General features: G+C 46.4%; 4 protein-coding genes and 1 long non-coding RNA gene across 7 annotated transcripts; 2 read left to right on the top strand and 3 right to left on the bottom strand.

Annotated features, from left to right (window-relative positions):
• Nucleotides 1-1,052: 1,052 nt before the first annotated feature.
• LOC100832623 (G-type lectin S-receptor-like serine/threonine-protein kinase At2g19130) lies at nt 1,053-4,544 on the bottom strand. The gene has a single exon (XM_003563421.4). It carries the CDS (start codon nt 3,966-3,968, stop codon nt 1,377-1,379), a length of 2,592 nt encoding a protein of 863 aa, XP_003563469.2. The 5' UTR covers nt 3,969-4,544; the 3' UTR covers nt 1,053-1,376.
• LOC100841592 (heavy metal-associated isoprenylated plant protein 7) lies at nt 4,489-6,292 on the bottom strand. 2 transcript variants are annotated; one of them, XM_010229094.3, is made up of 5 exons: nt 6,154-6,292; nt 5,869-6,058; nt 5,572-5,786; nt 5,306-5,387; nt 4,489-5,215 (listed from the first exon to the last, which is right to left on the bottom strand). In XM_010229094.3, exons 1-5 carry the CDS (start codon nt 6,160-6,162, stop codon nt 4,560-4,562), a joined length of 1,152 nt encoding a protein of 383 aa, XP_010227396.1. In that variant the 5' UTR covers nt 6,163-6,292; the 3' UTR covers nt 4,489-4,559. The 2 variants fall into 2 exon arrangements, with proteins under 2 accessions (XP_010227396.1, XP_024313070.1); XM_024457302.1 differs by having other exon boundaries at nt 5,869-6,211.
• A 1,337-nt stretch (nt 6,293-7,629) lies between these two features.
• Nucleotides 7,630-11,999, top strand: LOC104581491. 2 transcript variants are annotated; one of them, XR_001405539.2, is made up of 6 exons: nt 7,630-8,040; nt 8,118-8,188; nt 8,285-8,378; nt 8,449-8,726; nt 10,382-10,663; nt 10,758-11,999. It is a non-coding gene; the product is annotated as an uncharacterized LOC104581491 (long non-coding RNA). The 2 variants fall into 2 exon arrangements; XR_001405538.2 differs by having other exon boundaries at nt 7,632-8,040; nt 8,107-8,188.
• On the bottom strand, nt 8,846-11,511 carry LOC104581490 (G-type lectin S-receptor-like serine/threonine-protein kinase At2g19130). The gene is made up of 2 exons (XM_014897718.2): nt 11,380-11,511; nt 8,846-10,699 (listed from the first exon to the last, which is right to left on the bottom strand). The coding sequence occupies exons 1-2, from the start codon at nt 11,384-11,386 to the stop codon at nt 9,090-9,092; spliced, it is 1,617 nt and encodes a 538-aa protein (XP_014753204.1). The 5' UTR covers nt 11,387-11,511; the 3' UTR covers nt 8,846-9,089.
• Nucleotides 12,000-14,498: 2,499 nt separating the features above from the next.
• On the top strand, nt 14,499-20,070 carry LOC100832311 (adagio-like protein 1). The gene is made up of 2 exons (XM_003563420.4): nt 14,499-15,068; nt 17,808-20,070. Exons 1-2 carry the CDS (start codon nt 14,695-14,697, stop codon nt 19,414-19,416), a joined length of 1,983 nt encoding a protein of 660 aa, XP_003563468.2. The 5' UTR covers nt 14,499-14,694; the 3' UTR covers nt 19,417-20,070.
• The last annotated feature ends 1,658 nt before the right edge of the window (nt 20,071-21,728 follow it).

Raw genomic sequence — 21,728 nt, 5'->3', positions numbered from 1 at the left:
ATGCAAGTATATACAATGGTCATTTCCAAAATTCAATTTCAAACGTTGTACACAATCTTTAACCAAGGTTATTTAACTACTACTCCCTCCAATACATATTACTTGTCTCAAATTTGCCCAAATATAAATGTACTTATGTTTAAAAAACGTCCAGTTACGTGCAATATTTCGACGGAGGCAGTACTTCATCTAAGATTTAACCGGGAATACCGTCGGGCTCCTCCTGTCAGAACCTTCTCCTCCGGCTTCGCCTCTCTGGTAGCCCTGCCGCGCCACCGAAGCAGCGCCGCCCAGCCCACGCCGCGCGACGAGAGTCCTCGCCGTCCTCTGTGTCGCATCGACCTAGCATCCCGCGTCGCTGCCACCGGCCCGCGCCACGGGAATATGCAAGCTTTCTTCTCGCCCTCCCGCGAGATCTGAAGGCCTGTGCGCACCGAAATTGTCCCCTCAGGCCAAGCTCCCCCAGTGCGCCCCCAATCGAATCCCTGGCGAGCCGCCTTTGCCCATGACCTCCATTTACAAGAGCCGAGGCCGAGCACGCCTATGCGTTTGCCTCGCTTCCATTACCACTTTCCCAACTCCGATTCACCCTCTGATGCCCCGGAGAGGCTAGGTCGGAATCGGGTCCGCCGCCGCACAGCCGAGTCGCACTTGCCCGATCTCCCGGACCGGTGAGCGGTGAGCGCCGCGCCCAATTCCATTCGCGTCACAATGTGCCATGATAGTCTATATCTGATCTTCCTCTCACTTAATTTCCAGCTTCGTGTGCCATAAGTCCGAGATCGCCGTCGTCTTCCTCACCTCCAGCTGAAACTGCGGCAGCGTCTCGCACTCTCGCGTGCTCTAGTGAGTTTCCTGAAACTGCACACATTGTTTTGGAATCATTATATGTCTTAGCTTTCTTGATTATGCCGAGCATTTTTCAATATACATTAAAGATGATCTTTTCACACCACTGTGCCAGTAGTTGATCCAAGTTTAAAATGAGCTTTATGTTGCATCTTGAAAGCTAGAAATTTCCTTGTTAAGTAGAGAGAAAAGAAAGAGAAATATCTATGGATCATCAGGCCTATTTCGATATGGCTCCACATTATAATGATGCAGCGAGGGTACATTAAGAGACTCTTACAAATTTATATGAAATACAACTATTCAATTATAACTATTACATTTGTGTAGTACCATAGTCTTAAATATAGACATATAACATCTAGTCTCACAATGCAGCTAGTTTTCCTGAAACAAAAAGATTAGGAGCACGTTGAATGTGAGCTTCCAGCCAAAACTTGGAGCAGTCTTGGTACTCTGTTTTCTTTCCGAAAAAGAGGAAAACCCCCACCCTCTGCATCAGTCTCAGTACTGGGGGCGTCGTGATCTCAACTAGCCCTTTGAGAATGTGAACTACCTGTTGAATGCAAACATCCAGCCAAAGCTTGAAGCCTTCTTGGTATCGGGGGCATCCCGATCTCAACTATCCTCTCGAGAATCTGAACCACCTCCCCCATTGTTGGTCGATCAAACTCATCATCTTGGATGCACCAACATGCAACCTTGCAAACTAGTTCAGCCTCATCCAAATTGACATCACCATCTAACATCTGATCTACCACACTCCCCACATCTCCTTCAAGAAGCTTACGTGCAGCATGCACAGGGAAATAAACATCAAGGTTTCCATTAGTACAACATGTTGTCCATGTGTTCCTCCTTCCTGATATTATTTCCAGCAACACCATCCCATAGCCATAAACATCCACTTTTGGTGTAATAGCAACACCAGTAATCCATTCAGGTGCAAGGTACCCTACAGTTCCTCTCATTGTAGTCAAGACTCGGCTAAAATCTCTTCCTAAAATCTTTGCCATCCCAAAGTCTGCAATTTTTGGAAGGAATGAAGCATCAAGGAGTATGTTTTCTGGCTTGATATCACAGTGTATGATGGAGTCTCGACAGCTATCATGCAAGTAGGCTAACCCTCTGGCAATTCCCAGAGCTATCTGATACCTAGCAGTCCAACTCAACATCGTAGAATTGCTTCGAAATAGATGGACATCAAGAGAGCGATTTGACATGTATTCATAAACAAGCAATCTCTTGGAACCCTCACAACAGAAACCAACAAGCTTAACTAAATTGATGTGCTGGACAGCTCCAATCGAGCTCACTTCAGCCCGGAATTGCTTCTCTCCTTGATAAGCACCATCAAGCCTCTTCACTGCTATGGCATTTGAGTCATTTATAAACCCCTTGAATACAGAACCAAAACTGCCCCTCCCCAACTTGTTTGTGAAATTTTTTGTTGCACGTTGTAGATCATTGTATCTAAATGCAATGATTCCATTACATCCTTGAGAGCCATTCAGTATGCGACCAGAGTTCTTATTCTTGTTTCTCCAAATCATTAGTAAGAGGATGAGCGCAAATAAACCTAGAGCAGAAACACCTGTACCAGCTGCAACTCCAATAACAATCCCTCTTCTGTTATTGTTCAAACTTTCCACATCTTTAGCAGAAAGGCGAATGTAAAGAGTTCCTCCATCTGAATTGCTACTGTCACTGCACTGTACTCGTTTTACGTTGTGCAATTCATTGTGCCACACAGAACATCCACTGCCGCCAAAGGAGTAGGCGGTGCAAGAGCAATTATTCAGGCAAACTTGTGAGCACTTACTCGCGCTTTTAGCAGCTTCTACTTTTCTGGCACTTCGGGGCAACCTAACACAGGGCACAGAGTAGAACTTATCTGTGGTATGTGTTGTGCTTGTGTTCGTAATGCAGTCTGCTTGAGTATTTCTTGAGCACCCATCCTTTCGATCTTCTAGCTCCCAGTCCCCGGGGGATGTTATGGTGAAGCCCTCCATACAATTGCAATGTGGAGCTTGATTATCAGTGCAAATTGTGAAAGGTCCACAAATTGCATCGACATCACATTGAGCTTTTGGTTGGGCATTGATTATTACCCAATCCTGTGAGCCCTTCATCCAAATGTATGTCTTTGCTTGACCTGAGATGTCCATTGCATGACGAGCAATCATATTTTCATCCATATTTTCACTTACTAAATTATATGTCAAGTACTTCTCTTTGTCATTGTCAACAAATGCTGGACTAATAGAGTGGCGGGCTGCCATCTCTGGAATTGAGCCAAAGTATTTGCCGTTCCATACACCCGTTGACCAGTATGGTATAGATGAGTTCAATGCTACAAACAGTAACTGGTTGACACCACTGGGGTCTAACTCATAACAGTACGCACCGGTAGCTGGGTCGATCAAGTTTTTCCAAGAAACAAGACGCCGATTCAAACCGGTGACCTTGTCCCATCCAATCTTCGCCCCAGGGAAAAATGTATCTGTGGGGTAATCAAAGCTTTGCCACAGAAACTCTGACGAGTTTGAAGAGTTTATTAAGATGAGATTTCCACTGCTCAAGAGCATAGCAGTGGTGTTATTTCTTGTGTTTTTTGCATGTGTAGACCAGAATATGGACTTGGTAGACCGGTTTAAAACCACAAGGTTGCCGTCGCTGTAGATTGTAAGCTCCAATGAAGTGATGTTCTTGATTGGCTTATCTCTATTTGCAACCCATGCAGGAGTAAATTTGGGGACTGTATTGAACCATATGCCAAGGTACCAGTTGGTAGTGCCTTCAGAGGATTTACTGCGTGTTTCAAAGAAGCCAAGTGCATACCTGCCATTCTTGGAGACGAGTTTGTCGTTGACGGCAAGGGCTTGGCCGGTCAAGATAGTGTCTCTCGTGGCAGAACTTGCCTGGACGCTTAGGTGGAAGAAGAGTGCGGTGGATACAATGAGGAAGAGACGCATGATAAACTGAAGCGTATTGCGTGCAGAAGCTTGTTGTGCAGGGGGATGCAACTGTAGAATGGGTGCAGAGGGAACTCCGGTGCAGAGGGATGCAACTGTAGAATGGGTGGTGGCATTCGAAAAAAGAACTGTAGAATGGGTCATCAGTGCTCACGGCGGTATGTAAGCACGGTGGAGTCAAGCACAACAGCCAAAGCAGAGGAGTGAAAGCATTCCTGTGGCCATGATCAGCTGCATGGCCTCCACGGCATGGCAACGTGCGGACTAGTCGTTCTGGACTGGATTTGCGTGGTGGGGGATCGAGGGGACGACGCACAACGAAGAACCGGTCTGGAATTGGTCAAAGTCTTTTGATTGCGTGAGCGCCAGGTGTGTGGCTGCTGTTCGAAATAAACACCTGCCAGAAATAGGATATTTCAATACCAGGTGAAAACAACAATTGGGTGTAAATTTGGAAACGTTCAGAGTTCAGTAACAGTTGATGCGAGGATGGATGCCTCCAGCCAGCCATTTAAGAGCTACCCTCTGCTCCTAAATATAAGGTGTTCTTCTGACGGCTACATCCCCAGAGTTTTGACTACGGATTCTCATCCCCAGTCATGAGACGGCCATCTGAATTACATTTTACATCTCCCAGTAATATTTGATACAGTTTCAACAATACTATGCGGTAACACAGCTGTTTTATTTCATGTATTGTCACTTATATAACATAAAAGTCACATATCGTTCCCATTACATGATGGTGCATCCATCTGGGTTCTCATAGCCGGAAGTCTGCTGTGGACAGTGCGGACACGGTCCATACGGCTGATAAGCAGAGCACTGACATGGCTGATAAGCAGGGTATTGTTGATACGGCTGATAAGCATAGTTCGGGTATCCATATGCACAGGCTGGTTGCTGGTAGTAGTACGGGTAGATGTTGTTCATGGCCATCTTCTGACTCTCTGCAGGCTCCACCCCAACAACTGCAGCCGGCATAGGAAGATTGAATAGGTGATCCTTCATCAACTGGTTCTCCTCTGTAACTCCGCTGCTTGCATCATCTGGAATATTCTTCTTGGTTTCCTCTTCAAGTTCAACTCCATTGCCTTTACTTGGCTCCTCCATTTTCATCTCTTCTTTTACTCCTTCATTTTTCTCTTCTAGATTGTCAGATGGTCGTTCTTGTTGCTCTACGTTGGCATCAACTGCTGGTGTTTTGACATCCGTCAATGGCTCGGCGGCCATTGCTTCGGCTGGCGGAGGATCCATCAGTGGCTCCGCCCTGATAATGGCAGCTTTCCTTCCCGTGCACTTGTGGATGAAGCCTACCAGGGTTGCTGGCTCAACCGTCCCCCTAACCATCAGCTCTGAAGATTTCATATCCGGCACGGCTTCCTCCACTCCTGAGCAAAAGTTCGATGGCAGCCATGCAGTATATATAAATAATACGGCAACAGAACAAATTTCATACTATCAACATACACCAATAATACCTTTTATATTCAGTATCCTCCTTTTCATCTCCTCACAGCAAGCGTCACAATGCAGTTCGATCCTCAGCACAACCACCATTTCCTGGAACTCGATTAGCCGTGTCACAAACATAGGTAAAATAATGACCGCTACAGTAGTATTAAAGGTAAACACGAAAATGGTAACTAAGTAGGATTCCACTCAGTATTGTGGTAAAAAAAAAGGTAGGATTCTAGTATCATGTTATTAGCAACAAGTAATTACTTTCGCAAGGTAAAATATATACCATGTCTAGATCCGCAACATCATGTTTCTTGGTCTCCTCGGTATCCACGGACGACGGCGGCGGCGGCAGCTTGCCCGGCGATGGGCTCAGCAGCAGCGCCTTCTTCCCGGTCCTCCTCTCCACGGTCTCCACCACCTTCATCGGGTCCTCCAGGGCCTTCCGGCCCATCACCACCACCGTGTTGGTCGAGTACTCCACGGTCGCTTCCTCAACCCCTGCTTACCAAGAAGTTTAACGAATGATACCATGATAGTGTAACAAAACAATAACTTCTCATTCAGGTTTCATGTTAGTTACCGTCGAGGCGCAGCAGAGACCTGCGCACCTTCCTGGCGCAGCCATCGCAGTGCACCGGCACGCTGATCATCACCACCTCCTGATCTGCCGGCGCATCGCTGCGACGACCCTTCACCGGCGGCAGCAGCTTGTCTCCCCCTGCCTTATCACCGCCGCTCGCCGCCGCCGCCGCCGTCTTCTTCGTCCTCCACTGCCGCACCGGAATCAGGACAAAACAAACCATGAATCGATAACATCACAAAGGAACTCTAGACCGAGTTGCGCGTTCTAGTCTCCGATCCATACCTTGGCCATACCGGCCTACCACCACCGCGGTGTTCACTGGTGTCTATGGACGAAGAGCCTGCGTGCGCGTACATATATGTGGGTGAGTCTGTGGGCAGGCGTCGTGCGTGGAGAGGCCGCGAGGCGCCACGTGGTCGAGGGGACTGCACGGGCGGGCGGCGCGGTGCGGCCGTTTGCGTCGGTGTGCTTCTTCGCTGGAACCCAACCTGGCAACTTGCAGGGTTTAGCGGCGGGTATGCTAGATTGCTAGCTAGCTGGATGCCTGGCTGTGCCTCGCCATTCGGACGCTGATGCAGGAAAGGCCTTGTGGACGTTTCGCTCTGTCGTATCTGCATTTGCTGCCGTTTTCTTTCTCTTGAGGACGTACGTTTGTGTTCGGTATTTCGGTGCTGGAGGTCTTAGACGAACCATTACCAAGTAGTAGTACAAAAAAAGGCACGGTGGTAGAAATGGGTGGATCCCCACGTGCAATGCCTCCATTCACCTCGCTAGGGTAGTAGAGTTCAGGAATTGAAAACGGTGAAATGGTGGAATACGAGCATGATGGCAAAATTCGTATAAGAAAGAGTCACAAGTTCGTAAAAAAAAATAGTGTGAGAAGGAGAGAGGAGACTCAAAATATATCGATCCAGACACACACGAGGTGTGGGCAGTATTTTTTTTGTCTGGATTTTGGGCTGAACTATATGATGGAATGCAAGCACATACTCTGCCACCCTATGGCTTCTTTGTTATTTCGCTCTTCAATTGACTTGTATCTCAAGTTCTCAACCAATATCAGTTGCTCCCTGTACCATGGATTTGGCTCCTCTGTCTACAGGGTGCACATTTTTCTTTTTGAAAAGGAGGTTGAAACCCTCCGGCCTCTGTAGTCTACGGGGTGCACATGTCAGTCCTCGGTCCCTTTGGCATCTGATCTAAGGATCGGCTCAAATATTTTTAGACATTTAAAATGTATATTTTCACTATTGGTTAATTATGATAGATCTTACTCCATATTGATATAGCTTTAACTTCGTATTCAATACATATGTATATCGTTTAAATATTGGTTAAACGCTCATTTGGTTTTTAAGATTTTTAGAGGATTTCAAACTTTATGAATTTTTTCTACATGTGTCATTCGTTTCAAAAAATACAGATGTTCGATTCCTAAGGATTACTCCCTCCCACTGTTTTTCAATGTAAGAAACGGAGGGTGTATGTCCAAATTCCGTTCCAAATGAGAGCATAAAGAGAGTAATTCCTAAGAATTCTTGGCATTAGATGAAATTCTCATGAAAAATTCCTAAAAATGGAAATGTTCATGACATCCCAATCGTTTATCTTTTTCTATCATTTTGACTTCAAAATCTGTAAACCTAACTAATGTTTGGTGCTGCAAAAGCTGTAGAAAAATCGTCAAAAAAAAGAACGGTGCTGGAAAACATATGCCACTCTGCTCTACACCCCGGTCGAGACGAAGGGCCGGGTCTGAGTCGGACACCGCTGCCATCGGGTCCCCCTTGTCAGATCTATCCCCAACCTCTGGATTTTGCTCTCCCGTAGCCCCTGCCGCGCCAGCAAAACAGCGCCGCTCTCGCCAACACCACCGCGCTCTCCTCTACGTCGCGCCGCGCAGACCTGCAGAGGGCCTACCCCCGCTCGCATCTCACTCTCCCGCGTGATCTAGTCGCCTGTACGCAAAGCAGGTTGTGCCCTCAGTCCGAGCTCCTTCACTGCACCCGCTCGCCTTCCCCGCGGCAGAGGCCGAGCACCCCGATGATTTTTCCTCACTTTCATCTACCACTTCCCCAACTCCCATTCACGATCTGAAGCCCCCGAAGCGAGGTTGGAATCGAGCTACCGCCGCGCCGCCGTGTCGCCCTTCGCCGATCTCCCTGACCGGTGAGCCTCGTTGAATCCCATTCCCGTCGCAATGCGCCATTGGACTATATCTAACTTTTTCCTCAGTTAATTTCCAGCTCCCTGCACCAGAAATCGAGATCGCCGCCGTCTTCCCTCCCTGCGCAGCCACCGCGTCTCCCGCGCTCCGGTGAGTTTCTGTACAATCTCTTCGTCCAATAGAATCGCTTTGACGTCCAGTGGGCTCCGAGTTGGTTGACCCCGTTAAAATTCTTGTGCACCCCAGCTTTCTATCACCGAGTGAGCAAAGATGGCTACCGCACGCCGTCGGCTTGACCACCTGCAGGCCTCAACCAATTCGGAGCCCACTGAAAATGCTGGTGAGTTTAGCAGCAGCATTGCCGCAGGTTTTTCTTCCGATAACGGTTACATCCGGCCTCTTGCTGGCAGGTGGTATGGTTTTAGCTCATGTATCTGCGTCACCTCTCACTGTCATCAGCATGCCATGTATGCACCATGGTGAGCAGCATGGCAACCCACATCTTCGCATATGCACCACAGTTCCAGTTTTTGCATCCCCACTGCTGCGCCCCTGCCGGTCTTGTGAGTGACCACTGTGTAAGTCACAGTGATGCCTTGCCATGTTCTTCTGAAACTGGTTAACACTTCCAAAGATAAGAACATACACCATCGACATCTTTTGCAAAGCATGGAGCTAGTATAATAAGGTAATTAATTATATACCTAGTTTATATGGCTACCATTATGACAAGCATTTTCACAGGTTATTGAAATATCGTTGAAATGAGTTCCTGTGTTGGATCTTCACCCCTAGAAATTTCCATGGTAGGCAGAGAAAGAAGAGGAATATTTATGACGCCTGGCTTGTTATGAGTCCATATTATAACTATCCAACGATATACATTACAAACTTTACAACATCATAAGAAATATCACTATCTCAAACCATGGGCCCTATATTTGAATAATAAATATAAGTATACAACTATAGTTTAAAATATAGACATATGCATTATAACATTTAGAACGCACAGTCCAGCACTCCATCTAGTTTCCCTTGAACAAAAATATTATGAGCATGTTGATTGCGGACTTTCAGTCATAACTTGAAGCATTCTTGGTATCAGGGGCATCCTTATCTCAACTAGCCTCTCAAGAATCTGAACCACCTCCCTCATTGTTGGTCGACCAAACTCATCATCTTGGATGCACCAACACGCGACCTTGCAAGCCAATTCAGCCTCATGAAAATTGACTTCACCATGTAACCTGTGATCTACCAAACTCTCGACATCTCCTTCAAGAAGTTTGCATGCAGCATGCACTGGGAAATAAATATCAAGGTCGCCACCACTAGAACATGCTGCGTTTGAGTTCCTCCTTCCTGATATTATTTCTAGCAACACCATCCCATAGCTATAAACATCAACTTTTGGTGTAATAGCAACACCAGTAATCCATTCAGGCGCAAGGTACCCTGCAGTGCCTCTCACTGTTGTCAAGACTCCACTAAAATTCCTTCCTAAAAGCTTTGCCATTCCAAAGTCTGCAACTTTTGGAAGGAATGAAGCGTCAAGAAGTATGTTTTCTGGCTTGATATCGCAATGTATGATGCAGTCTCGACAGCTCTCATGCAAGTAGGCTAGCCCTCTGGCAACCCCCAGGGCTATCTGATACCTAGATTTCCAATTCAACGTAGTATAGCTGTTCTGAAATAGATGGACGTCAAGAGAGCGATTTGGCATGTGTTCATAAACAAGCAACCTCCTAGAACCCTCACAGCAGAAACCAACAAGCTTAACTAAATTTATGTGTTGGACAACTCCAATTGAGCTCACTTCAGCTCTGAATTGCTTCTCCCCTTGATAAGCACCATCAAGCCTCTTCACTGCTATAGAAATTGAGTCATTTACAAGACCCTTGAATACAGAACCAAAACTGCCTCCCCCCAACTTATCCGTGAAATTTTTTGTTGCACTTCGTAAATCGTTGTATCTGAATGCAATGATTCCTCCATTACAACCTTGAGCACCGTCAGATAGACAACGAGAGTTCTTCCTTTTGTTTCTCCAAATCATTAGCACGAGAATGAGTGCAAATAAGCCTAGAGCACAAATGATTATACCAGCTAGAAGTGCAATAAAAATCCTTCTTCTGTTACTTTTGAAACTTTGAACATCTTTAGCAGAAAGGCGAAGGTAAAGAGTTTCTCCATTTGAATTGGTACTGCCACTACATTGTAGTTGTCTTACATTGAGTAATTCATTGTGCCACATAGAGCATTCGTTGTCGCTGAAGGAATATGCAGTACAAGAGCAATTATTCAGGCAAATTTGTGAGCACTGACTCGTGTTTGTACCAGGTTTTACTTCTGTGGGATTTTGCGGCAAGCTGACACATGGCACGGGGTAGAACTTATCTGTTGTACGTGTTGTGCTTTTGGTTCTGATGCAGTCTAACTGGGTATTTCGTGAGCACCCACTGGTTCGATCATCTAACTCCCAGTCCTCGGAGGATGTTGCAGAGAAGCCCTCCATGCAATTGCAGTGTGTAATGCCATAAGCATTGCATATTGTGGAAGGTCCACAAATTGCATAGACATCACATATTTCTTTTGGGTTGACACCGATCATCGTCCAATCCTGTAAGCCCTCGGACCAAATGAATACCTTCAACTGACCTGAGACATCAATTAAATGATGAATAACCATATTTTCATCTAATAAATTATATGACAGGGACTTCTCTTGCTCATTGTCGACAAATACTGTACTAACAATAGCATGGCCTGGGACTGTCATCTCTGGAATTGAGGCAAAGTATTTGCCATCCCATACACCGCTCAACCAATATGGTATGGAGGAGTTCAATGGTGCAAGCCAGAATTGTTTAACACTACCAGGGTCTAACTCATCACAGTACATGCCGGTAGCTGGGTCCATCAAGTTTTTCCAAGAAATAACACGCCGATTTAGGCCGGTGACCTTGTCCCATCCAAGCTTCATCCCAGGGAAAATTGTATCTGTGGGGTGATCAAAGCTCTGCCAGAGAACCTCTGACGAGTTTGAAGAGTTTGCCAGGATGAGATTTCCACTGCTTAACAACACTGCAGTGGTGTTACTTCTTGTGATATGTGCTTGTGTAGACCAGATTATGGACTTGGTGGAGCGATTTAAGATGACAAGGTTGCCATCGTTGGAGATTGTGAGCTCCAATGAGGTGGTGTTCTTGATTGGGTCATCCCTATTTGCGACCCATGCTGAAGTGAATTTTGGGACTGTATTGAACCATATGCCAAGGTACCAGTTGGTAGTGCCTTCAAAGGATTTACTGCGTGTTTTGAAGAAACCAAGCGCGTACCTGCCATTCTTGGAGATGAGCTTGTCGTTGAAGGCAAGTGCTTGGCCAGCCAAGATGGTGTCCGTTGTGGCAGAAATTGCTGGGATGAGTAGGAAGAAGAGCAAGGTGAAAACTTCGAGGAGATGCATGATGACCTGAAGAGGAGGATGAGTTTGCAGTTGCATAAATTGCAAATTTAGGATGGGTGCTCCGTGGTGATTGCAGGAAATAAGCACGGTGGAGTCAACAGTCAAGCACGCGTGCACAACAGCCAAACTAAGTTGAACGAAAACCTATTGCAGTGGTGATGTAAAGTTGTCAACCGAGTAGGTGCCGTCTAGCCGCTGTTCTTGACTTACTGGGTATGTGTGGTGGAGAAAAGAGGATTAACGAAGAAAGTGTGGGAATGAGCTCCACAGAAGGTATTTGCAAACAAACATAATTATCAAGTATCAACACAGGATCCAAAAGATACTAGTGAGCTACCTGTGCTTTGCTACATAGAAGAAAAACAAATCTTACTACTAGTGTTTTTTTGTGGAAAATAAAATTCCGCAAGAAAAGGTAATAAGTTAATTCTTTGTAAATATGGCTCTTTGTTGCGGATAAAAATAACGTACACCTTTGGCTTTGTCGTGTCCCGTTTGGTGTCATACTTAACTGATCTTCGCGTTTTGCACTTCATGATTGTCCTTCCACGCTCGGTGACCTCTCTCATGGCTTCGCGTTCTGCACTTTATGATTTACCATTGTGATATTTCTTTTTAAAGATGCAAATTTGCAAATTAGAACCGACCCTGTGACCTCGAGCATTATATCTAAACAAAAGACACATCTGATGGATGGAGGCCCAGAGGGGTGGCCTCAGTTTGGCCTTGTTTCTGTTTGCTGCTAACTTACCTGTGGAGTAGCCTTTCCTTTTTTTTTCCTTTACTTTTTAAGACAACGTCTGTATGAACTTACTGCTCAGTTTCCTTTACTTTTTTACTTTTTAAGACACATCTGATTTTAAATTGACAGGAAAACATCAAAGACATTTCAGCTCGTTGCAATGCCTTTTTCGTCATCTAAACCATGAAGGATCACATGATCACATGCAATCGCTTGCAAGTAATCACAACAATGATATCCAATATTGAGAACTGAACTGTCTAGCTTGCTGTACTCCCTCCGTCCCATATTAAATGACTCAAATTTGCTTAAATATGGATGTATCTATACCCCAAAAGTGTCTAAATACATATAATATTTTGCCACTTAATATGAAACGGAGGGAGTACACTGTATAAACAAATAAATTTAGCCTCCATAGAGAAAAAGAATGAAAATAACCAAAATTTTACAAAATCAAACTCCTGGCTTGCTTTACTCCATCCAAACCGTCAAGCAAATATATTTGTCCTTTGTAACAACAATTGCTACCATAGGTATAGCAATTCTTGCAGCCAACATGAATATTGCAGACCTGAATATTGGAGAGTGGATCCAGTAAGTAAGTGTACATAAAAAAAATAGAAATATTTTTTTATTTATTTCTCTATATTTTTGTCTCTCAGTTATCTTCCAAATAAGAATGATTACACTTCTCCTGCAAAATAATAAGTGTCTTGAAGTTGATACAAAGTTAAGGATTGGAGGGAGCACTAGTGCTAGCTTGTCATGATTTTGCTCTCGGAATGAGAAGATATCCAGTGCAGCCAGTGCATTAGGTGCTCCCAAATAGTGCTATGCTCCAGAGCAACCTGGAGCGTTCAATCTGAATCTAAGAGGTGAAACTAGAGCATTTGACAGTTTTGCATTTTAGATCTTTAAGTTTTGTGTGAATCAACCCTCGCTACACTCCTCTCTCTAGTCATTTTTTTATTTACACCCTTCGGTTTTGCAATGGTTGGTGCTACCAATTTTTTTATTGTCATACCATTAAAATAATTGATGCTAACGAAATTTCAAACGACTTGTCAATGAGATAATTGCACTTTTGGATTTTTAATGGTGCACCTGTGAAATTTCAATGAAATTTTAATTGCACCTTTGGATTTTTAATGGTGCATCTGTGAAATTTCAATGAGATTTTAATTGCACATTTGGATTTTCAAAACTGTATCTGTGAAATTTAAATGAGATTTTAATCGCACGTTTGGATTTTCAATGGTGTATCTGTGAATTTTCAATCGATACGAAACAAAATCATGGATTTCAATGATATATCTATGAAATTTCAACGAGATATCAATAGAAAATCTACGAATCTTCAATGAAACAAATGAAATTCTGTACAAACAACAGCAAATTTCACGATCTTATTTCGGAACTAAGAAATCCACACTCAATGAAATCTGTACGGAACCAAACGAGGCGGCCCGAGAGAGCAACGCCGGGCGCGAGGAGCGTGGTGGGGCTGCCCAGGGCTCAGGCAGAGGGAGGCTCCGCACGCGATGCACGCAGCAGCAACACGCCAGCACCGCGATGGGCGAAGGAGGTGGGCGCCAGGCCTCCGCAGCTCCCTAGAGGCGGAGCATCCGGGCTGGCCCCTCCCACAAATCCGGCCTCCAGCCGGCCTCTAGGGCACCCTGGCGACGGGATCGGGTCCGGATGAGATGGCGGGCCCGGCCTCGAGAAGCGACGGGGGCGGCTCGTGCGCAGGAAGGAGGCTGCGGCGGTCGTCATGGAGGAGGAAGCGGCGGCGGCGGCTGGTCTTGCGGGGGCAGGCGGCCTCAGCCCGCACGGGCGGTCGTGGGGAGGGAGGGGAAGGGGAGAATGCGCAGGGGAGACTGGAGAGAGACAACTCAGAGATGATGGACGTGGGCAATAATCTGAGAAAAAATAAGGACTAATAAGTTGCATATGCGCCACGGTGAGGATGAGGTCTCCTGTTATGACTAATCTTAATCTTGTTTCTCGAATCAGGTGAGGATGAGGTCTCCTGTTATGACTAATCTTAATCTTGATTCTCGAATCAGATCGGACGGTTGAGATCGGGGTGGAGTATGGTATCATCCGATAGGCCGCTGTTTGGTCACTTCCAGGTCCAGCCGTCCACGTACCCCGAAGGTCTGATCTGACGGCGCAGACTCGCCCAGCAGGATGGCTCCGGTGCCGTTCAGGCGTTCACGGCTTCACGCCACTGTGTCGCGCGCCTTTTGCCCCGTCCACTCGTTCGTCTCCCGTCTTCCTCCTCCCGACAGCGAGGCAGCAACCCAAGCCCGAACCCACCACCTCCTCCCATTTCCGCCATACCCCCAGAACCTCCTCTCAGGCTCTCTCACCCAATCCAGAGCCACACCGAGCCCTAATCCAATCCCCACGCTCTCCCATCCGCGTGCGCACCGCCATGGGATGAGCCGCCGCGGGCGTGGGAGCCCAGATCCGGAGCTAGGGTTTGCGGCCGCGCGCGCCATGGAGTGGGACAGCGAGTCGGACGGCGCCGCCAGCGTAGGCAGTGGGGATATGGAGGAAGAAGAGGAGGAGGGAGGAGGAGAGATGGTGGTTGAGGGAGCTGATGGGAGCGAGGGCGGTGGAGGAGGAGGAGGAGGAGGCGACGGGGTCGGCGGGATGTTCACGTTCGCGATGGAAGGGGTGCTTCGGGGGTCCGGCCCGTACGGACTGGTGGTCACGGACGCGCTCGAGCCCGACTGCCCCATCATCTACGTCAACCGCGGCTTCGAGGAGGCCACGGGGTATCGCGCCGAGGAGGTGCTCGGCAGGAACTGGTTGGTGTCTGTGGATCATATGCTTCCCTTCAGTTCGTTTGATTCCTTGTATTATTAGAATTGATGCCACTTGGAATTGATCAGAACTTAATATTTAGAAAATCAAAACTTAGTTTTGTTGTTTGGTTCGTTACGTCATGACCATCCGGAGTGTCGATTTTTGGGCAATATAAGTGTCCATAGAAGGTTGGTTGTTAGAAGACGTATGAGTTGGATCAATAGAGCTGTTGCATAGAAGGTTGGTTGTTAGAAGACGTATGAATTGGGTGAAACGACAAGCAGTGACGTGTGTTTGTTATGCTTAGGATTCCTTGTGATTGTCTGTGGTCATGCTGGTAGTATTGTTTGCTTGCTGTTAACAGATAGTGCAAATGCATAATCTCTAGTGTTGGACTGAGTGGGATCGGAGTTAACACCACAAAGTACCACGATGTTTTGCTTCCTGTTCTAGGGGTCGTTTCCAAAGTCGAGCTTGGATCATATCTTGAGTTTTCTTTTACACGGTATTGGAATTAGAGAACCAACATCCTGCCCTACCATGCTAAACTTGATTGTCTGAGTTATTTTCTTTGGTTGGCTTACTTTGTTTTGGATATTACTCCCTCCATCCCAGAAAAACGTCGTATTAGCATTTATAATTTTTCCCATAAAAAACGTCGTATTAGGCTTAACCGACTACTGCATGCAAGCTCTGATTTAATGTGGAGTACTTTTCGGAAGACCACAGCCTGGAGCATGCTGCTTTCCCAGACGCATGCAGCTTTCTGGCCATCAAGCCGCACATGCACTGGGCAATGCTTCAGCAGAGGAACGCTCAGCCCAGAAAACAGCAAGCCCGATGGACTCGTGGGGACGCGAATTAAAGGCCATTTGATCACCCTGCAGATGCATTGGTATCCGAAATAATTCTTATACGACAGATAAAATTGGAAGGAGGGAGTACCCTGCAAATGGTTGACTTAATTATGTCACTTTTCTAGTATTTTGTATTGATACAGGCTCTTTTTGCATGATAATAACAATATAGTGATAAACAAAAAGCATCTTTGTAATAAGTTTTAGTCATGTTAGCATGTTTTTTGTCTTAAGGTCTAGCGATCTTATGTTTTAGTGTCCTTTGAAAAAAATATTTATTGGAACTTAGCTCCTTCACACGGAAGTCAACAATTTATTTGTTGTAATCATCTCCAGGAAAGAAGGTCTTTTGTTGTAATGTCCTCAGCCAAATTCTGTGTCATATCCTGTTCAACGGAATCCCAGGGTGTTTGATGGTTGAACTGTTGACAATGATGCTTTGCACTCTTCAACAGTACCGCTGAAAATCATGATAGCTGTAGTGGTACAAGTTGTGAAAATGGATTTCGAGGTAGTTGGCCTAAATGAATGATGACCCAAAGCTATAACACACAAGGGGAACCAAAAAAGTAATGTATGTAAATGAATATTATAGCTCAAAATTTGGGGTATACATGGAGATGGGAAACTGATCAATTGTGACAAATTTCTACCTTGCTGAAGTTTTTTTCTTCTTCCCGTCTAAGATGGCCATGTTCTAAAGTTCTCTTAAGCCTATCTGCTTTGGAAGAATAACCTAACATATGTTTGCCTTGTAATACTACTTTTATTGTCTTGCATATGATAGAGAAATACAAAATAGGGTGGAACCATTGGAAAGTACTTCTGAAGAAAAATCTAGCGGCTCTGATTCAATGGTGGAACAAATATATTACTGGATAAGTGTTGGTCAAAGTTTTAAAAGCTTGATTGTACAAGTGTCCACAGGCGTTGTGTTTTTACTTTTTAGTTTTGGTATAAAGAGAGAAGAAAACATCTGATCAGTTTATCATGCATTTCTTATATGTGATCTTAAAGATTTTCCTAGTTATATCAAAGTGTGTGCAAATGTTGCTGGGCACATGGCAATACTATGTCTTTTTGGGATGTACAAGGGGAGTAATGTTCATCTCGTAATCAGAAAACTTACCTGTCTTGCTTATACAATTTAGGGTCCTAATGTGCAATCCTCAAGTTCAAAGGGCTCTATGATAAGTAACCCATGCAATTTCGTGAACCTATGGTGCACTTTACTCAAACCAGTTATCTTATGCTATATTAGAAGTCTGGTACTGATCTATCCATTGCTATTACCTATAACAATTTCCTCATCGTATAAAACTTTTCCTAGGAAATAAATACTTCATCCTTCCTGAAAAATAGGTCGTTTAGAATTATCTTCGGTGTAAGATGTTCTGTCATAAAGCCGCTGTCCATCTTGACTATCTCTCATATAAATTCATAAGCTCATCTAAGATATTCTTACCTTGAAATTGTAACCAAGTTGCTGTCACATTTTAAAAGCATGAGGTTCAACTGGATGCATTAGTAAGAAGCCTTGAACACTGGAACAAGGAACAACCATTTCTCTTTTTGGTTGACATCTTGCATAGTTTTTACCTTGAAACACACATGTTAACTGAGGTATTGGCAATGAAACCTCTAGCAAATACGGCCATTACTACAGCACTGGGGCCTTGTGATGCAGTCAATTTCCTGGGAGACAGAGATTCTTGTATGCAAAATGAATTTGGAAATGGCAACTGAAAATAATATTTTTTATTGCAAGTGTGGTTCTTTTCTTGACGCAATTCCCGTTCTTTCGTTTATTGTTAAACTTTCTTTTTATGTATTATATTTTGTTTGTAAGTGTTCTTATGTACTTGCATTTCTATCCTCTTTCAGCCGGTTCTTGCAATGTAGAGGCCCGTTTGCTCAAAGGAGGCACCCCCTAGTTGATGCCGCGGTAGTTTCTGGGATTCAAAGATGCATAGACAATGGTACCCAGTTCCGCGGCGATTTGTTAAATTTCAGAAAAGATGGCTTTCCGTTGATGAACAGGTTGCACCTTACCCCTATATATGGAGATGACGATATCATAACTCATTATATGGGCATTCAGTTCTTCACCAATGCCAATGTTGATTTGGGACCATTGCCTGGCTCAATTACAAGGGAACCTGTGAGATCCACACGGTTTGCTCCGGACAACTCTTTCCGACCCATATCCACGGGGCCAGGGGAGAGCAATTTCTGCCGTGAGTATTCCAGTCTCTTCCTGTTGACTGATGAAGTACTTTGCCAGAGTATATTGTCAAGGTTGTCACCAAGAGATATAGCATCTGTTAGTTCTGTCTGTAGACGGTTGTATGACTTAACAAAAAATGAAGATCTTTGGAGAATGGTTTGCCGTAATGCATGGGGTAGTGAGACTACTCGAGCTCTTGAGACTGTGCCTGCTGCAAAAAGATTGGGCTGGGGTCGACTGGCAAGAGAACTAACCACCCTGGAAGCTGTTGCCTGGAGGAAATTGACAGTTGGCGGTGCAGTGGAGCCATCCCGATGCAACTTCAGTGCTTGTGCTGTAGGGAATCGTGTTGTTCTGTTTGGCGGGGAAGGTGTTAACATGCAACCAATGAATGATACATTTGTGTTGGATCTGAATGCTAGCAATCCAGAGTGGAGGCATATCAATGTAAGTGCCGCTCCTCCGGGCCGCTGGGGCCATACACTATCGTGCCTAAATGGATCTTGGTTAGTTGTCTTTGGTGGATGTGGAAGGCAGGGTCTGCTTAATGATGTATTCATACTGGATTTGGATGCAAAACACCCAACTTGGCGCGAGATTCCTGGTGTTGCACCGCCAGTTCCACGTTCATGGCACAGCTCCTGCACTTTGGATGGGACGAAGTTGGTGGTTTCTGGTGGCTGCGCGGACTCGGGTGTACTACTCAGTGATACATATCTTCTTGACGTAAGCATGGATAGACCTGTATGGAGGGAAGTACCTGCATCTTGGGCACCACCTTCTAGATTGGGCCACTCGATGTCTGTCTATGATGGCAGGAAAATCCTGATGTTTGGTGGGCTTGCTAAGAGTGGTCCACTGCGACTCAGGTCTAGTGATGTGTTCACAATGGACTTAAGTGAAGATGAGCCCTGCTGGCGGTGCCTCACCGGGAGTGGAATGCCTGGTGCAGGAAATCCAGCCGGAGCTGGCCCACCTCCTCGTCTTGATCATGTTGCTGTCAGCTTGCCAGGGGGCAGGGTTTTAATATTTGGTGGATCAGTGGCAGGTCTTCACTCAGCGTCGCAGCTGTATCTCTTGGATCCAACTGAAGAAAAACCTACCTGGAGGATACTTAACGTTCCTGGACGGCCTCCACGGTTTGCCTGGGGCCACAGCACCTGCGTTGTTGGAGGAACAAAAGCAATAGTGCTTGGAGGACAAACTGGAGAAGAGTGGATGCTAACTGAAGTACATGAGCTCTCTCTTGCCAGCAACTCAGTTTGAGGTCCAAAACGTTCTTCCCGGGCAAGCATCCTCGTTAACAAATGCAGACATTTCATGTGGCCTTAAAAGCCACCAGTTTGAGGTCCAAAGGTTCTTCACCACCAGGCCTGAAACACAAAATGAGCACACCAGATCTTTTGGGGTGAAGTTGCTTGTATTTGCTTGGAAGAGATGATTGGTCTCAAGTCAATGAAACCTGTAGCCTATTTGGATTGCTGGCTCTGTGTAGCTTATGGGTAGTAGTGATATGATATGCTTTTTATTTATTGCTGTTTGTTTAGTCTTTTACCATAAAAATATAATTCATAAGCTACTCTTGTGGAATTATGAGTACCAGTGTCATGTATTCTCAGACAATTCTGACATACAATTATGTTAGGGAAACAAAGGACTGAGCTGTATAGATGAATCTTCTGTTTGTACTATGCTAGTATGCTTGGACATCTTGATACGGCCTCTATAGGAATTGGTGCACTGTGAATCTGTGATAGTGATGAGATAGGTGGGAATTTTTGTAAGGCATGTAATGTAACAGGCTGTAGCAAGTTCCTCTCGGGTGAGCTTAGTTCTGTGTGTGCCAACCTTTTCCATTTTCATTTTCCGTGTGTACAGATTTTTTTTGTGTAACAATACTGAACTGTCTGCTTTAGATCATCATCCATGCAATATTTTGCTAGTTCTGAGATTGTACTTGAATATTGAAAGCACGGTGACGGTTCTATTTGCAGTTCCACTGCAACACCTACAACTCTTCGCACCGATTCAACCGTGCCTCGCTGCACTTAAAAACTAACGCGATGCTGCGGTTAAACTGACTACAAGTTATAACTTATAATACAGTATCTCGGTAATATTGGCATAATGACCTGGAATGTGTTTGAGACCCAAAAAAACTGGAATTGGCACGGAAATGTACAACGATGTTCAGACCAACAGCACACCGTTCTCCGGTCAAACAAAAAAACGTACTACAGCATAGCGTTCTGGCCTGGGAGCAGCGGCTTCCAACGCCGCCCGGAAAGCCAACCGACCAGGCTTCCACGAGCTCGCCGTAGTGCGGCTTCCCAGGAGCATCTCCGGTGCCGAATCACTGTCTTCACTGGATCAGCACCGAGAACGTGACGCCGGCATGCCGGCTTCTGCAGAGACAGACAGGGGCGTCGTGGACGGTGCCCGCAAACCAGATCACAGGCTGGTGAATAGCCGGTCCGAAGCCACGAGCAAACGCTTCAAACTTGCCGTCGGCTCAGGGGGCACTTCAATGCCGTGGAAACCGACCAAGTTCACGTAGCGCCCGCCCAACGCACGGCTGTGATGTGGAGCAACTCGATCTGCAGTTAATCGTTGAACCCGATTCATTTCGGACTAGAGTGTAGAGCACGCGCTTCCTTGCTCTGAGTCCGAATTCGAGCATCACTCGTACTCCCGGTTCTGGATATAAGCTGAGGAGACCCGGCAGCGATAATGCGCAGTTCCCTTGAGATCATCTTCCTCCTCAATCCAACTGCTCTCGATCCACCCAAGCCCTAGGTTCGTGCTCGCGTTCGCCGGCAATCATGGCCGCGCAGGGCCCTCTCCGCCGCTGGAAGCCGTTCTTCGCCGCCTTCGACTCCGTCTACGCCGCGATCGAGGCCGCCGACCCGGACCTCCGCCGCGACGAGCTCCGGGAAGCGAGGGGAGACGTCGTGGAGCTCCTCTGCAACGCCACGGACGACGACCGCGAGGCCGAGCGGCTCTGCCTCATCCTCGACGAAGTCATGGCGGAGTCCCTCGAGACGCTGCGGCTGGCCCCTGCGATGCCGACGGTGCTGGCGTCCACGGAGCTCGCCAAGGCCGTCGCCGCGCTCCGGAAGCACGACTCGGAGCGAGTCCGCGTCCTTGCCCGCGGCATCTTTAGCGGGTGGAGGGCGTCGCTCCAGGACAACCTCGTCAGGGTCCGAGCGGCCATGGACAAGCTCGACCAGATTCCTCTGCCCAATAACAACAAGAGCGTCGCCGACCAGCAGCTTGCCTCCGCCAAGATTCTCGAGCCGTCGGCCAAGAAGACGGTGAAGACCACAGAGCCGCCGCTGCCGCCGCTCCGCAAGAAGGTGTCTACCGCCGTTGGCATCGCCCGTGGCGACCGTGCCGGGCTCTGCTCCGACGACAAGATCATGGATGCCACAAAGCGCAAGTTCCACGAAGGGTATCAAGAAGCGGAGAAAGCGAAGCGGCAGCGCAGGATACAAGTGGTGGAGGCGCCGGAGATGCTGAAGCAGAGGCAACGGAAGATGCACCCGATCATCAAGGAGAGGAGCCGAGCAAAGTGCGGG

This window comes from Brachypodium distachyon, chromosome 1 (assembly GCF_000005505.3).
Source record: "Brachypodium distachyon strain Bd21 chromosome 1, Brachypodium_distachyon_v3.0, whole genome shotgun sequence".
NCBI lineage: Eukaryota > Viridiplantae > Streptophyta > Magnoliopsida > Poales > Poaceae > Brachypodium > Brachypodium distachyon.
This window is presented reverse-complemented; position numbering and strand designations above follow the sequence as displayed.

Excerpts from the sequence above, each read along its gene's own strand:
- LOC100841592 (XM_024457302.1), bottom strand. The coding sequence starts at position 6,091 with ATGGTTTGTTTTGTCCTGATTCCGGTGCGGCAGTGGAGGACGAAGAAG. Across the intron at positions 5,787-5,868 it reads GTCTCTGCTGCGCCTCGACG|GGGTTGAGGAAGCGACCGTG; the intron begins GTAACTAACATG and ends CTTGGTAAGCAG. Across the intron at positions 5,388-5,571 it reads ATGTTGCGGATCTAGACATG|GAAATGGTGGTTGTGCTGAG; the intron begins GTATATATTTTA and ends ATCGAGTTCCAG.
- LOC100832311 (XM_003563420.4), top strand. The coding sequence starts at position 14,695 with ATGAGCCGCCGCGGGCGTGGGAGCCCAGATCCGGAGCTAGGGTTTGCG. Across the intron at positions 15,069-17,807 it reads GAGGTGCTCGGCAGGAACTG|CCGGTTCTTGCAATGTAGAG; the intron begins GTTGGTGTCTGT and ends ATCCTCTTTCAG.
- LOC100832623 (XM_003563421.4), bottom strand. The coding sequence starts at position 3,968 with ATGACCCATTCTACAGTTCTTTTTTCGAATGCCACCACCCATTCTACA.